This window comes from Callospermophilus lateralis, chromosome 10 (assembly GCF_048772815.1).
Source record: "Callospermophilus lateralis isolate mCalLat2 chromosome 10, mCalLat2.hap1, whole genome shotgun sequence".
Lineage (NCBI taxonomy): Eukaryota > Metazoa > Chordata > Mammalia > Rodentia > Sciuridae > Callospermophilus > Callospermophilus lateralis.
Window position 1 is genome coordinate 58790006 of NC_135314.1, and position 17652 is coordinate 58807657.

At 39.3% G+C, this 17652-nt stretch overlaps 1 protein-coding gene across 1 annotated transcript in view; it reads left to right on the forward strand.

Moving 5' to 3' along the window:
* The window catches only part of Cd80 (CD80 molecule), a 33790-nt gene extending 22307 nt beyond the window's left edge, over window positions 1-11483 (forward strand). Inside the window, exons 4-6 of the mRNA XM_076867012.1 lie at window positions 3732-4013; window positions 7054-7152; window positions 11350-11483. Of these exons, the coding sequence (XP_076723127.1) occupies window positions 3732-4013; window positions 7054-7152; window positions 11350-11483 (515 nt within the window). The remainder of the gene's footprint in view (window positions 1-3731; window positions 4014-7053; window positions 7153-11349) is intronic.
* The last annotated feature ends 6169 nt before the right edge of the window (window positions 11484-17652 follow it).

Consider the following 17652-nt stretch of genomic DNA (forward strand, 5'->3'; position numbering starts at 1 on the left):
TTTTTGTTTAATTGGTACTCAACCAGATTCTTTTACAGTCTTTTTTTTTTTTTTTTTTTTAAAGACTGATTGATTCTTAATGCCCTAAAAGACACTATGTCTATTGTTTCAAGGGGAAATTTTACCCAAAAGAGATGTATCTTATTTCATTTTCTTCTTAGGGTCGGTCTGCAGTGTTCCAGCGCACCCTCACTGATTTCTCAAAATGGAAGTATCTGTTAGTGTGCACTTCTCGTACTCTGCCAACCCAGAGTCATGGCAATCATCCTGGGCAGTGTAATGGCTTGAGACGCCTTCTGAGTCTCAGGAGGGCGTCTTTGTTCTCGGGTAGCTGTGCTATTAACTGCACCTGAGCAGGCCATATGTGCCTGAGTGCCTCATTGGAAAAGAGAAAAGAGCAACGCAGGCATGGTTTTCAGATTGCATCTGAACACCTCGTACAACAGCTATCTTACTATTATAATCTAACATTTTCAGAATGATAACTTACTGAATATTTGAAACTCCCATCTAACAGCCCCTCCTGTGAAGTTAGAGGTTAGAGAATTGGTTTGATGAGTCACTCCTGCCCCAGAAAGAAGCCCTATTTATACCCTTGGTGTGAAGGGCTAATGTGGCTTATATTGGATAGGAAGGAATGTTCCTTGATCACAGTTCCTACAGAACACTGATGCAGCCCACGTCCTTGTTGAGAAATGACAGCCTCAGCTATTTCCTCGCACTTGAAATTCAAACAATTCTTTTACTTTCTGGGCACTTAAAGCTTTTGTGAAAACCAAACCTTATACTTACTAAAATGTAATGATGAATCTTGATCATAGATGGCTTTGGCAGATTCCTAGTGAATTCCTCACTGTTCTTGCGCACTTCAGTCATTAGCTGTGAATCTTTTTCTGTGGCAATCAGATTATACCTAAAGCTTAGGGGGTAAGTCAGAGGACATGGAATCATCTTACACCTCACTCTGTTTTTTCTGCTCGTTGTTGGAGTAAATGGTTATATGATGACGTGGTCTGAGGAGGACTAAGAAGCTCTCCTCTTCCAAAATGCATTAATTCCTGCAATACTCATCTTTATAGTGCTCCTGAGAGTTTCACCATTTCTCCCAGAAAAACCCAGTTAAAAGTGAAACTGTGTGACCTTTGGGAGGTGGCACCACAAACATATTAGCCTGCACACTAGTTAATTACATTAGGCACATGGTCCTCTAACAGAATGCTCAGAGAGAAGCAGAGTCAAAGAAAAGACAAAGAAGTCCAGGTGTAGTAGCTCACACCTGTAATCCCAGCTGCTCAGAAGGCAGAGGCATGAGGATCATGAGTTCAAAGCCAGCCTCAGCAACTTAGCAAGACCTTCTTTCAAAAAAAAAGGACTAAGGATGTAGCTGGATGTTGCACAGCAGTTAAGTGCCCCTGGGTTCAATCTCTTGTACAAAAACAAAGACAAAAAAAAAAAAAAAAAAAGGAAAGAAAGCTGAGCATGGTGGTGCACACCTGTAATTCCGCTACTTGGGAGACTGAGGCAGGAGGATGACAAGTTCCTGGCCAGCCTTGGCAACTTGAATGGGACCCTGTCTCAAGATAAAATAAAAATCTTGGAATGGAACCACGCTTTGACCCAGCTATCCCATTCCTCAGTTCATACCCAAAGGACTTAAAATCAGCACACTAGACCCAGTCGTGGTGGCGCACGTCTATAATCCCAGCAGCTCTGGAGACTGAGACAGGAGGGTCATGAATTCAAAGCCAGCTTCAGAAAAAAGTGAGGCACAAAACAATTCAGCAAGACCCTGTCTCTAAATAAAAAAAACACAAAATAGAACTAGGGATGTGGCTCAGTGGTCGAGTATCCCTGATGAGTTCAGTCCCTGGTACCAAAAATAAAATAAAATAAAAAATCACCATACTACAGTGACTCAGCCACATCAATGTTTATATCAGCTTAATTCACAATAGCTAAATTATGGAACCAACCTAGATGCTCTTCAACAGATGAATGGATAAAGAAAATGTGATATAAATATATACACAATGGAATAGTATTCAGCTTTAAAGAAGAATGAAATTATGGCATTTGCAGGTAAATGGAGCTTGGAGAATATTATGCTAAGTGAGATAGACCAAACCCCCCAAACCAAAGGCCAAATGTTTTCTCTGATAAGCAGATGCTGATCCATAATGTGGGGTCGGGCAGAGTGGTGAAAGTAGGGAAGAATGGAGGAACTTTGGACTGGGGGAGGGGAGTGAGGGAAGGGGAAGACTGTGGGGGTGGGAAGGATGGTGGAATGAGATGGACATTATTACCCTATACACATGTATGATTACACAACTGGTGTGACTCTGTACCATGTACAGCCAGAGGAAGGAGAAGTTGTGCTCCATTCATGTATAATGTGTCAAAATGCATTCTACTGTCATGTACAACTAATCAGAACAATTTTTTAAAAAGTAGAAAAAATAAAATAAAGAAGGCTGGGGATGTAGTTCAGTCCTTGCCTAGCATGTGAGAGATCCTTGGTTCAATTACCAGCATCACATACACACATACAAAAAAAAAAAAAAAATCCAAGAAGGGAAAGAGAAAACCTTTTAGGGAGGGCAGGCTCTGGTGACAGATTGCAGTAGAAGACCAAGGACAGCTGAACCTGAGATTAGTGGTGTCCTGGAATGGGGGTGGAGAGACATCAGTTAAAAGAAAACAAAAAGGGAAAAGTGACCTACTTCACCCAGAACCATTCTGAATTTTCTAAATTATGTCCATTGACGTGGTATTTCGCAAATGTTTATGTGTCTGTAAACCATCTGACTTCGAATAATTTAGAATATGATTAATTTGATTTGTTATTCCAGGTTATAACCCATGTCATAATGATGTGAAAAGAAACAAATGTATGAAAGTAATGATTTGGTCTTATGGATAGATTAATAAGTAAGAAATAATAATAATGCCAACTAAAAATGGCTCAGGAGGGTGGTGGCTTTACCAAATAAACAGATCAAATAGAAGAGAGGTATTTTTTTTACTTCAAGTGACAAAAAAAAAGGAAAAAAAGGGACAGCAAGGACAAAGCTCTGGTGTCAGGAAAACCTGAATGCGGACTCCAGTTGTTACCTACCAGTTTTGGTTTCTCCAGATCTCAGTTTATTATTTATAACACAGAAATTATATTAGGTTACATCTTATAAAGTTACTGACATTCAACCTTTTAATTATATATATTTTTAAGGGACAAGGTCTTGCTACTTTTCCCAAGCTGGCTTCCAACTCCTGGGCTCAAGTGATACCTCTGCCTCAGTTTCCCCAGTACCTGGGACTATAGGTGTGCACCACTGTGTATTGCTTGATATCTGACCTTTTTTGATCTATATGTACCTTTTAGTGTTGCTATGAAGACAAAATAAGATAATGTCCAGACCTAAGTGAATAGAGCTCAATAAATGTTTGCTATTTTTTCTGTTTGCCTCTAACAATTACAAGTACTCTGTCAACATTTAGTCACATGAACCTATTTCTTTCTCTAAGTGCCTTCTGATCTCCATCAAAAGTGGTGGAAAAATGGATACAACCAATTCAAATTGAAGTCGTTGGATTAATCACAGCTATTAATGACTTATGAGGAGTTGCAAATTATATCTCATTTTATCATTCTTAATAAAACGAAATAATTGACCAAGAATATAAAGCCATATGCCTAGATATCTGACTCTAGTTCTATCCTGTTCTTTCTCTAGCTGACTTCCCTACCCCCAGCATAACAGACTTTGAACATCCGTCTCCTGACCTTAGAAGGATAACATGCTCCACCTCTGGAGGATTTCCTAAGCCTTATCTCTTCTGGTTGGAAAATGGAAAAGAAGTAAAAGCTGTCAACACTACAGTTTACCAAGATCCTGAAACTGAATTGTACACTGTTTACAGCAACCTGGATTTCAATGTCACGAGCAACCACAGCTTTGAGTGTCTCGTCAAGTATGGAGACTTATCAGTGTCACAGATATTCAACTGGGAAAAACGTAAGCCACCTTTTCCTGGGGATATTTTACTACAAGGAATCTGAAAAGAACTCAGCCAGATATGCTTTAGATCAAACTTACTGATAGTAATTTTACAGTCATTTTAGACACACAAGTTAGGCTATTATATCTTGTTAAGTTTATTGCACAAAGTGTGATGATAATGTTCCTAGAATAAATATTCTAAAATTTATATACTTAATAACTGCTATTTATCAGGTAGTCATTGTGGTGAGTTATTGTAATAATATTTTTTTTATTAAAAGCACTAAAATTTGCCTCAGCATGGTGGCACACACCTGTAATCCTGTGACTGTGAGCCAAGAGGATCACAAGTTCAAGGCCAGCCTCAGCAATTTAGTGAGACCCTATGTCAAAATAAAAAAATAAAAAGAGCTGGGGAGGTAGCTTAGTGGTAGAGAGGCTTTGGGTTTAATACCCAGAACCAGAAATAAATAAATAAAGCAGTAACATTTGTATTTCTTTGGAATTTCCTTCAGGGTTCTGGCACTTTCTTTTAGAGCAGCCTACCTCAATGGTTCCATGGTAAAAATCTTTGTCTTTTGTGACTGAATGTGCTTAATAGGAACTACTGGTTCATTCAGAACTAAGTCTGGTAAAAAATGTGAATGATTAAAAATTTTGTGGGCAATACTATAGAATTCTCTTTCCCTAAGAAATGAGATCATCTGAAAATATAAAATGAAAAAGTTGGGTTTAGGGGTATGTTAAACCCATGTAGGTTATCACAGGAGAACTCAGATCATACTTGAAATTCATTTTCTAACTCATATGGCTAACCATAACAGAGGACCATTGGAATCCTCCCCCAACCCCCAGCTCCACTCCCAAAGATACATTTTGTGTCTGCTTAATAAGAAAGACTGTACCAAGCAAGATATTCAGTGATTTGTAAATTTGGAGCATAATACATGGTATGGCTTATGCCTTCTTATTGTTGAGATATTTTAGATGGCATACTACTTCATTCTAGTGTATCTATTCTAGAGTTTTCAGTCTTGGGGTAGATTCTTAAACTATTTTCCTCAGTAGGTAATGAGATAAAATTTCCTGGGAAAATTAGTCCAATATAACCCAAAATTTGACATGGTTTCTTTCATCAATACTCCAAACTCCACTTTCTCAATCATATTTATATATATTCTAAAAATTTATAAAAATAAGATTTGAATCATACAGTAATGAAGGTTTATTAATTCAGGGTTTTTTTTTTTAACCTTAGATATTTATCATTAGTCAGCCAATTTTAGATTACCTGTATGTGGGAATTAGTACAGAGATTAATCAGTAACAATAGCTTGAATCCTGTTTTACTTTGGACATTATTTATGTTTGGAAGATGGGTATATGTGACATTTTAGGACAAAGGTTGCCAAAAATTTTTATGAAAAGAGTCAGATAGTAAATATTTCAGACTTTACAGGTCACACAGTATCTTCTACAATAGCTCAGTTCTGCTGCTGTACATGAAGCAGCATTGACATGTCAATGAGTGACATGTCTGTATTTGAATAAAACCTTATTTAAAATAGGTGGTAGTCCAGATTTGGCCCAGGCACTGTTGCTAGCTAATGTGTAGGCTTTGTCTTTGTGGTTGGAGAACTTTAGAGTATAAACACCTCAAATCTCACTAACTGGGCTGCAGGCATCATTTAGAGTTGAGTCGAAAGTAAATAATGCATATGTATGTGGTCAAGGGTGACCATATAAACATACATAGGTTAGGTGTGTATAGTTCATAAAAATGTTATGGGTTAATGTGAGTAAACCTTTGCTATAAGAATACCTTATCTGGCATACTACAGCGATGTAGCCAATTCAATGTTTATAGCAGCTCAATTCATAATAGCTAAACTGAGGAAACAGCCTAGATGCCCTTCACTAGATGGATGGATAAAGATACTGTGGTATATATACACCATGGAACACCACTCAGCCTTAAAGAAGAGTGAAATTATGGCATTTATGGGTAAATGGACAGAGTTGAAGAATATCATGCTAAGCAATATAAGCCAATCCCAAAAAACCAAAAGCCAAATGTTTTATCTGATCAGTGGATGCTGATCCACAATGAGCAGGGGGCATGGAAAGAATGGAGGAACTTTGGATTGAGCAGAAGGGAGGGAAGGGAGGGAGAGGAGAGGAGAGGCAGAGTGTGTGGGGGAAGATGGTAGAATGAGATGAACATTATCGCCCCTACGAATGGGTATGATTGCAAAAATGGTATGACTCTACACCATGTACAATCAGAGAAATGAAAAGTTGTGCTCCATTTGGGTAAAAACATAATAATAAAAGTAATTTAAAAAGACCTGATCTGGAAAAAATCCAATAATTAATTAAACAGATTGGGTATATGATTTTTGTAGTCTAGACCTGCCAAATTTGTTAAACCTTGATAAACTGGAAAGAGGTAAACAGGGGCCCCCCACTCATGGTGTCTAAGCAGCCTTAGGCTCAGGTGTCCCGGCTCAATGTCTCTGGCTTCTGAGTCTGCCCCTGTGGTGTGTTGACAGCTTTCGAATAGGATCCAGGCAGGGCCAGTAGACTGCTGGCAGGTATGGTTCCTTCTTTCCCTCACTCCCACAAGGTCCCTCAAGGCTAACTGAAGCTCCCAGGTGGGTATGAATGACTTCTGAGAGGAAGCCAGGTGTGAGCCAGAGGCTGTGAAATTCCAGAATCCCAGGATAACCGGGTGGGCGGGTGAAGGCCTCTTTGTTATTTTGTGTGTCGCTGGGATTACAGGAGTACACCGCACCAGGCATTAGACTCTTTCTTTTGCTCACTTAGCTCAGTAAGTGCAAAAGTTCAAACGGTCCTTCTCATATTCAGTGCCTGACATCTGAAGATTAGTTGCCCCCAGTATGTGTCTAATTGAAGAATTATACAAGAAAGTTGTTAGCAGCTGTGTCTTGGTGAGGTGACGAGGCACAGAAGTGAATAATTCTCCTCATGTGCATATAGAAGAGGACAGGATGGAAATCAAGCTGTAGCTGACATTTTTCTTTTCCCTCCACAGCCAAGGAAGATCCTCCTGATGATCAGCTCTGGAAGAGAAAGATCCTGATTCCAGTGTGTGTAGGCATCCCTGTAATACTCGGGACCTGTTTCATTTGCAGTAAGTACTACCTTTATATCATCATGATCTCAATTCCTGGAAGCCCAAACTCTATTAGTGGGTTTCAGCATCTCTCTGTCATGTTAGCCTATTCTCTTCTTGTTACGGTTTGGATGTGAGGTTTCCCCCAGAAGCTCATGTGTGAAACCATGCAAAAAAGGTTCAGAGGAGAAATGATTGGGTTGTAAGAGTCTTAATCAGTCATTTAGTCCCTTGATAGGGATTAACCGAGTGGTAACTAAAGTGGTAGGGTGTGGCTGGAGGGGGTGGGAATTGGAGCGTGGCTTGGGGAGTCTGTCTCTGTTTCCTGATCATCACAGGAGCTGCTTCCCTCGGCCACACTGTTCCTGCATGATGTTCTACTTCCTCTTAAGCCGCAAGGAATTGAGCCAGCCTTCTATGGACTAAGACCTCTGAAACCATGAGCCCTCAACTAAACCTTTCCTCCCCTACAATTGTTCTAGTCAGATCTTTTTGATCACAGCAGTGAAAAAACACTTCTCATGTTTGAGCAAGTCTATGATGACTTCAATGTCTTTTTTAACTTGTCTCAATAAGTTCTTTTCATTCTCTGCACAAATATTTTTGATACCTACTATGTGCCTGGCACTTTCCCAGATGCCGGTGTTAACAAAGACAAGAAGTCAGTACCCTTAATATGCATTCTACCATGGCCCTTTTATCTTCCCTAATTTTGTATTTTCTTGGAGATACTGAGGCTTGCTAACTAATTTGAAAACATCTCCAGTGCTAATTGATATTTTTAATCTTTGGTTTGGAGTTAGAGGAAAGGCAGAACATCAAGATTTCAAGGGCAAGAGTTATTTTCTTGAAGGACGACAAGATGCACTAATGAAGTTGAGAAACTACGTGGCCACAGTTGCTCACCGATGCTCAAGTCTTCAGAACACATTTTTGGATAAAAGATGAGGGAAAGTGGTTGATGAAAATACGTCTAGGATATTTTACTCTAGGAATTTAAACTTGTGGCCTTTGACACATTCTGCCTTAGATCTCAGTGACTAAATGAAGAGGAACTGCTAGGCCAAAGCTAGAGCTGTAATTACCAGGAAGGGATTCTGAAACTTCCTGGAGTTGAAATCACACACACTGAGTGAAGAAAATTAGAAGACCACCTTCTGCTGATTTTTTCTAGCTTTCAGCACACTCACAAAAATGTCAATGCTCAGAGAAAGTCAAAAGTGACTGTGTTATGAGCAAATTACTCTATGGGTGAGACTCAAAGAGTATTTCAAATACAAACTATTCAACCTTACCGTCTAATTCAGGGATCCTCATTCTGAGCACTATTAATATCAACATGTTGGGCCGAATAATTCTTTGTTTTAGAGTGCTGTTCTGTATCCTATAGGATGTTTAGCAACTTGCCTAGCCTCTACTCACTAGGTGCCAGGAGCACCTTTGCCCGGGTTGTGACAACCAAATGTCTTTTTTGAAGTATTACCAAATGTCCTCTGGTGGGAGAGGATGAAGTTCCCCCTGCTCTAGATCTAAGGCAGTCTGAAGTCTTGCTGAAACACACAGCCATGATTTAAAGTAGACTTAATATCATTTTTATTGTTCATGTTTATCTCCAAGTACTACGCATGCGCATGCAGAGAAGGAATGAGGAAGGAGTAGAGATGAGGACGACAGCCCGCATTTAAAGAGGACCTGCAGAAGCCTGAGGCTAAACATAATATGAAAAGGTAGCTTCCTCTAGCTCTTCTCTACCCTGTGGGACATAGGGGATGGTGCTGATCTGAGACACTCTTTCTTCCTCTTAGTACCAAAAGTGAGCTCTTTTATTTACTACCTCACCTCAAAAACTTTATTCATATTACTCTAAACATATTTCATTCAAAATGAAAAACAAAAGCCCCCCTCTCTTCCTTTGAAGGTGCTATTCCGCCATCTTGAAATGTGGTTTTTTTGTGTGTGTGTGTGGTGTTGGGGATTGAACCCAGGGCCTTGTGCATGCAAGGAAAGCACCCTACCAACTGAGCTACATCTCCAGCCTGAAATCTTCCCTTCTTGTCAGCCAACTCAGTATCTTTATTTATAAAACTCCTGAGCTAACTTCTTATTCCAATCATTCATTTTCCCTATATCTCTCACTTTTCGTGGACACAGACTGGGGTCAGTTCGTACTGACGTGATCACATCTTCCTTGATTTCTCTGCCTCTTCCTGACAGACTCATCCTTCTGAACAATCACTCAACCAAATTACATCAAGAATTATTCTGCCATGTCCTTTGATCACTTAAAAACTCAGAAGAGACCCCAATGCCTACAGGAAAAGTTTTGAAACTTTTAACTCTACCTGCCAGCTGATCTCTTCAGTCTAAACATCCTCAGTACTTACCAGTGTTCACATAGCCTCATTTCCAGGCACCTCTGTGAACACACTAGATGCTAGTAAACGGAGTTCAAGACTTTTAGATCTGTCTTAGTGACTCTACACACAGGAGGAAATCACTATCTAGGACCTGGAATATTCTTTCTTTTAAAGGAAATTTAGCTTTTGTGAGAGTTACACTGTTGACTATCAATTTGGTGTTCTCCTAAAAGACAGTGGTCTTTATGTAAGAGAAACATTGGAACATTGAAATCTTTACTGATATCAGGTGTAGGGTATTTATAACACTTATGTTTAGCTTTAACTTATGAAATTTCAGGTAATCCCTGCATGAGAAATGAGAACCTGTAGAATTTCCTTTAAAAATAAAGGAAAATGAAAAACCCCTTAGGTTTTTCAAAAACACCATTTCATTTTTTTTTTTTCTGGTAGTAGGGATTGAACTCAGAGGTGCTTTACCACTGAGCTACATCCCCACCTCTGCCCTGCACTTTTTTTGAGAAGGGTCATGCTAAGTTGCTCCGGGCCTCTCTAAATTGCTGAGGCTGACCTTGAACTTGCTATCTTCCTGCCTCAGCCTCTGGAGACATTGGGATTGCAGAGGTGTGTTAACATGCCCAGCCTACCATGTCATCCTAGTCTTATAAAAATCTCTATGAGCTACTCAGGAGGCTGAGGTAGGAGGATCACAAGTTTGAGGCCAGCTTTAGCAACTTAGTGAGTCTCTGTCCCAAAATGAAAAACAAAAATGACTAGGGATTCTTGTCCATGTCCCACACGGCCTGTGAAATTTAGATTTTCTCTGTGTGGAGCAGGCTGGTTGCGAAATAATGCTAAGAAAAGAATGCGGCAAAAAAATCACCTTACACAGAAAGTAGTTTTGAAAAGTGAGGATATGATGGCTCTGCAACCCTAGGGGTCCTGCTTCCACACTGGAGAGAGAGAAGAGCCCACATTTGCTTTATTTACACAAGAGGGCTTCTTCAAAGGTTTTCCATGGAATGTTCTTTTGCCAAATAAGGTAGGAGGTGAGCTGACCAAGCCCAGTGGGCATGCCAACTCCAGAGCTACAGAGCAGCCTCCCTAACCAACCAAAGACTGAGGTCACAAAGTGCTTGGCGTAATCCATTAAGTGGGGGAAGCCTGTTGCAATGGGCAAAGGTGTGACATATGCAGTCGAGGGGAGAAATAAAGAATGTCCATGCGCTAATGCCCTTTTCAATGCTTTTTTCACTCGAATTATTCAATACCATTTCACTCTATAGGTTCTTAATCAAGAAAACGACAATCCTTAGTGCTGAGCCCTGCAATAGACATAATCAATCCAAAACAAATAATTCTAAGTTCATTCTAAGCACCACAAACACACTTAATCATGACAGACTCATGACACACATCCCCTCTGCATGCTGAGCTCAAGTGCCAGATCTAAAGTCTCAAGCCTTAGGCCTTAAGTCCAGCAGATGCACATTCACTCAGACCAGTGAATTGGTTCCTGACTTCCAGGTCAGGAACCAATGGAGGCTTCTCCTGGGGTGGAGCTGATGACCCACTGAGGAGAGGGTTGTAAGGAGAAGTCACAGTTCTCACCAGGGTCAAGATATGGCTGTAGAGTTTGAGAGTGGTGAGGATGATGCAGAGGATCAAGCAGATGATGAGAAGAGTTGGGATGTCAGTCCAGGTCCTCATCTGGCTCTCCAACATGTGGGCATCAGTGTCGGCTGACTAAATGTCTGTTCATTTGCTCCATCATTTATGCTAAATTTTGGGGCTCCTACCCGCCCTTTCATTCCCTATCAGCCATTACCAGGTTTCTCAGCGATGTCTTTTATTCTAGGGTCAGGACATCTGGTCTGGTGGTTTCTGCCCTGCTCTCTCACCTCTGACTTTATCAGGACGAAAGTAAAGGACAGTGACTTCACGCTGAGTTTTATCAGGGTTGTGGAAAGTGACTTATCAGGCTATGCCTGATGACAACATTGGAGGGCTCTGAGGCTTGTGTAGTGGGGACTGCTGTTTTATTTTAAAATGGAGTTACTTAGGCTAAGGCCCTTCATAGGTTAAGGTCATCCTTACAAAGCCACAAAATGATTTGCCATGCCAGACCAAAATTTCCTTGGTTCCAAGGCTGAATGGAGTCTTTTCAAATAGCTCTGGGTGGCCCCACACAGGGGATTGTCACCAGCCGTTCTTATAGTCAGAGAAGTAGTTAGATTCAATCAAATCCATTTTATTAATGCTCATCACACTTCAACACACACATCCTAATTCTAAGTCCTAACTGAGTCTATACCCAAGGGTCCCAGATGTTCACCTATGCTAGAACTCTACCCAGGTCGGAGGAGTCTGGTGCAGGTGGGGTGGCGAAAGCAATGGAGGTATCTCAGTCCTGTCAGCCCCACCAGCTCACAGAATTCTAGGTTTTTAAAGCCTCATTCAGCTGTGTCTCCAGATGTTAGCTGGGTGGCATCTGGGGCGTACCTGGTTACACCCTGGGTGTATCCTCTTACATCACTAACTTAAGTCTATCTAAGATCTGCAGTTCACATTACATCATTGGCACACTGCTTACATCACTCAATATTTAATCAATAATCAGTATAGTTAATAATCAATTCTCATAATATTTCTGGTACTCATATCAGGGATGAAGCTCAGTGATAGAGCACTCCTGGGTTTTGTCTTCTGTACCACAAAATAAATAAATAAAATAAAAATGTCTTTGAGCAATATCTTTCTATTTCTATTTTATGGGGAGAAACCCAAGACTCCCAGAGGTGAGTGATTTGGCTGAGATTATACAGAGAAGGAGCTAAAGCAGAGCTCAAACCGGACTTTAAGCTCCTTTCACTACACATTTCTCCAATCTTCCAAACACTTACCCTGTTTTCTTTTTATTTCGGTGTATTGCTCATTTCTTGATACTGAAATCTGTCCTTTCCCCCAAGAAGATCCAAAAACTACCACATGGTTTTGAGAATTTGGCCTCTGAAATTCTGTATAGCCCAGAATTTATTTTCATGTCTTATACCCTTTACAGACTTCTACCTATGGAAAAGGGCAACCATGTCTAATGCCTCTTTGCCCCCACACAGAAGAGTCTTGATCAATAGCATTTGATTGTTTAGTGTAACTGCTTTAATAAACACTTGCTTGACCATATATTTCATGTGGAGAAAATTAGTCTAGTTCTAAATTCTCTCATACTTCCAAACTTCCTTCATATTCTTTAGCTATTAAGATTTATATCTATAATATTACCTCAAGCTACCTTTGAGGTTAAAATTAATAGTAATAATTACCTTGAGATTAAAAATGCACAATTTATTTTTTTTCTCCCTTGCAAATTCAGGGCTTAGAAAACTCATTTATTTATTTTGTTTCCTCAGGTTCCACCTCCGTTTGGGTGAGGTAGCTCGGGTGACCTTGAAGAGCTCAGTCTGAATTTTTTTTTTTTTTTTTTTTTTTTATATTGAAGGCTGTACCACAAAACCTCATCCCCAGCGCACAGACACGTCATCTTTTTCTGTTTTCATTTTTGGGACAGAGTGTTGCTGAGTTGCCCAGGCTAAACTTGAACTTGTGATCTTCCTGTGTCAGCCTCCTGGGTAGCTGGGTACAGACAATAAGCCAATGAGGCTGGCTCATTTAATATTATATTTTTTTTTCCTTTTTGCTCTCCAACTTCCTCATCAGATTCGGAGAAAACAGAAATATCCAAAATTAATTTCCTCTGATGTATGAGTGCATATCTTTTGAACCTCAAAGCAATAGAGAAGTTGGAGAGGGACAGTTTTTTTTAATTTTTATTGTTGGTTGTTCAAAACATTACATAGCTCTTGACATATCATATTTCATACTTTGATTCAAGTGGATTATGAACTCCCATTTTTACCCCGTATACAGATTGCAGGATCACATCGGTTACACATCCATTGATTTATGTATTGCCATACTAGTGTCTGTTGTATTCTGCTGCCTTTCCTATCCTCTACTATCCCCCCTACCCCCCCCGCTCTCTCTACCCCCTCTACTGTAATTCATTTCTCCCCTTGTATTTTTTTCCCTTTCCCCTCACTTCCTCTTGTATATAATTTTGTATAACCCTGAGGGTCTCCTTCCATTTCCATGCAATTTCCCTTCTCTCTCCCTTTGCCTCCCACCTCTCATCCCTGTTTAATATTAATCTTCGTCCCTACTCTGTTCTTAGTTACTCTCCTTATATCAAAGAAGACATTTGGCATTTGTTTTTTAGGGATTGGCTAGCTTCACTTAGCATAATCTGCTCTAATGCCATCCATTTCCCTGCAAATTCTATGATTTTGTCATATTTTAATGCAGAGTAATACTCCATTGTGTATAAATGCCACATTTTTTTTATCCATTCGTCTATTGAAGGGCATCTAGGTTGGTTCCACAGTCTTGCTATTGTGAATTGTGCTGCTATGAACATCGATGTAGCAGTGTCCCTGTAGTATGCTCTTTTTAGGTCTTTAGGGAATAGACCGAGAAGGGGAATAGCTGGGTCAAATGGTGGTTCCATTCCCAGCTTTCCAAGAAATCTCCATACTGCTTTCCAAATTGGCCGCACCAATTTGCAGTCCCACCAGCAATGTACAAGTGTACCCTTTTCCCCACATCCTCGCCAGCACTTGTTGTTGTTTGACTTCCTAATGGCTGCCAATCTTATTGGAGTGAGATGGTATCTTAGGGTGGTTTTGATTTGCATTTCTCTGACTGCTAGAGATGGTGAGCATTTTTTCATGTATTTGTTGATTGATTGTATGTCCTCCTCTGAGAAGTGTCTGTTCAGGTCCTTGGCCCATTTGTTGATTGGGTTATTTGTTATCTCATTGTCTAATTTTTGAGTTCTTTGTATACTCTGGATATTAGGGCTCTATCTGAAGTGTGAGGAGTAAAGATTTGTTCCCAGGATGTAGGCTCCCTATGTACCTCTCTTATTGTTTCTTTTGCTGAGAAAAAACTTTTTAGTTTGAGTAAGTCCCATTTGTTGATTCTAGTTATTAACTCTTGTGCTATGGGTGTCCTATTGAGGAATTTGGAGCCCGACCCCACAGTATGTAGATCGTAGCCAACTTTTTCTTCTATCAGACGCCGTGTCTCTGATTTGATATCAAGCTCCTTGATCCATTTTGAGTTAACTTTTGTGCATGGCGAGAGAAAGGGATTCAGTTTCATTTTGTTGCATATGGATTTCCAGTTTTCCCAGCACCATTTGTTGAAGATGCTATCCTTCCCCCATTGCATGCTTTTAGCCCCTTTATCAAATATAAGATAGTTGTAGTTTTGTGGATTGGTTTCTGTGTCCTCTATTCTGTACCATTGGTCCACCTGCCTGTTTTGGTACCAGTACCATGCTGTTTTTGTTACTATTGCTCTGTAGTATAGTTTGAAGTCTGGTATCGCTATACCGCCTGATTCACACTTCCTGCTTAGCACTGTTTTTGCTATTCTGGGTCTTTTATTTTTCCATATGAATTTCATGATTGCTTTATCTATTTCTACAAGAAATGCTGTTGGGATTTTGATTGGCATTGCATTAAACCTATAGAGAACTTTTGGCAATATCGCCATTTTGATGATGTTAGTTCTGTCTATCCATGAACAGGGTATATTTTTCCATCTTCTAAGATCTTCTTCTATTTCTCTCTTTAGGGTTCTGTAGTTTTCATTGTATAAGTCTTTCACCTCTTTTGTTAGGTTGATTCCCAAGTATTTTATTTTTTTTGAGGATATTGTGAATGGAGTGGTTGTCCTCATTTCCATTTCAGAAGATTTGTCGCTGATATACAGGAATGCCTTTGATTTATGCATGTTGATTTTATATCCTGCCACTTTGCTGAATTCATTTATTAGCTCTAACAGTTTCTTTGTAGACCCTTTTGGGTCTTCTAGGTATAGAATCATGTCATCTGCAAATAGTGATAATTTGAGTTCTTCTTTTCCTATTTTTATGCCTTTAATTTCTTTTGTCTGTCTAATTGCTCTGGCCAGTGTTTCGAGAACTATGTTGAACAGAAGTGGTGAGAGAGGGCATCCCTGTCTTGTTCCAGATTTTAGAGGGAATGCCTTCAATTTTTCTCCATTCAGAATGATGCTAGCCTGAGGCTTAGCACAGATTGCTTTTACAATATTGATGTACGTTCCTGTTATCCCTAGTTTTTCTAGAGTTTTGAACATAAAAGGATGCTGTACTTTGTCAAATGCTTTTTCTGCATCTATCGAGATGATCATATGGTTCTTATTTTTAAGTCTATTGATGTGGTGAATAACATTTATTGATTTCTGTATATTGAACCATCCTTGCATCCCAGGGATGAATCCTACTTGATCATGGTGCACAATTTTTTTAATATGTTTTTGTATCCGATTCGCCAGAATTTTATTGAGGATTTTTGCATCTAGGTTCATTACAGATATTGAGCTATTTTTTTTAAGAGAGAGAGAGAGAGAGAGAGAGAGAGAGAGAGAGGGAGAATTTTTCAATATTTATTTATTTTTTTTTTAGTTTTCGGCGGACACAACATCTTTGTTTGTATGTGGTGCTGAGGATCGAACCCGGGCCGCATGTATGCCAGGCGAGCGCGCTACCACTTGAGCCACATCCCCAGCCCCAACAGATATTGGTCTGTAGTTTTCTTTCTTTGAAGTGTCTTTGTCTGATTTAGGAATCAGGGTGATGTTAGCTTCGTAGAATGAATTTGGAAGTTCTCCCTCTTTTTCTATTTCCTGAAATAGCTTGAAAAGTATTGGTATTAGTTCCTCTTTAAAGGTTTTGTAAAACTCTGCTGTATACCCATCCGGTCCTGGGCTTTTCTTAGTTGGTAGTCTTTTGATGGTTTCTTCTATTTCTTCAATTGATATTGGTCTGTTTAGGTTGTCTATATCCTCCTGACTCAATCTGGTCAGATCATATGACTTAAGAACTTTATCGATGCCTTCACTATCTTCTATTTTATTGGAGTATAAGGATTCAAAATAATTTCTGATTATCTTCTGTATTTCTGAAGTGTCTGTTGTGATATTGCCTTTTTCATCCCATATGCTAGTAATTTGAGTTCTCTCTCTTCTTCTCTTCGTTCCTTGGCTAAGGGTCTGTTGATTTTATTTATTTTTTCAAAGAACCAACTTTTAGTTTTGTCAATTTTTTCAATTGTTTCTTTTGTTTTGATTTCATTAATTTCAGCTCTGATTTTAATTATTTCTTGCCTTCTACTTCTTTTGCTGTTGTTTTGCTCTTCTTTTTCTAGGATTTTGAGATGAAGTATGAGATCATTTATTTGTTGGTTTTTTCTTTTTTTAAGGAATGAACTCCAAGCAATGAATTTTCCTCTTAGAACTTCTTTCAATGTGTCCCATAGATTCTGATATGTTGTGTCTGTGTTTTCATTTATCTCTAAGAATTTTTTAATTTCCTCCTTGATGTCTTCTATAATCCATTGATCATTCAGTAACCTATTGTTCATTCTCCAAGTGATGCATGATTTTTCCTTACTTCTTTTATCTTTGATTTTCAGTTTCATTCCATTATGATCAGATAAGATGCATGTTATTATCTCTACTCCTTTATATTGTATAAGAGTTGCCCTGTGACACAATATATGATCTATTTTTGAGAAGGATCCATGTGCTCCTGAGAAAAAAGTGTAACTGCTTGATGTTGGGTGGTATATTCTATATATGTCAATTAAGTCTAGGTTATTAATTGTGTTATTGAGTTCTATAGTTTCCTTATTCAACTTTTGTTTGGAAGATCTGTCCAGTGGTGAGAGAGGTGTGTTGAAGTCTCCCATGATTATTGTATGGTGGTCTATTAGACTTTTGAACTTGAGAAGAGTTTGTTTGATGAACATAGCTGCACCATTGTTTGGGGCATATATATTTATGATTGTTATGTCTTGTTGGTGTATGGTTCCCTTGAGCAGTATGTAGTGTCCCTCTTTATCCCTTTTGATTAACTTTGGCTTGAAATCTATTTTATTCGATATGAGTATGGACACTCCTGCTTGTTTCCGAAGTCCATATGAGTGATATGATTTTTCCCAACCTTTCACCTTCAGTCTATATATGTCTTTTCCTATCAAATGTGTCTCCTGAAGGCAGCATATTGTTGGGTCTT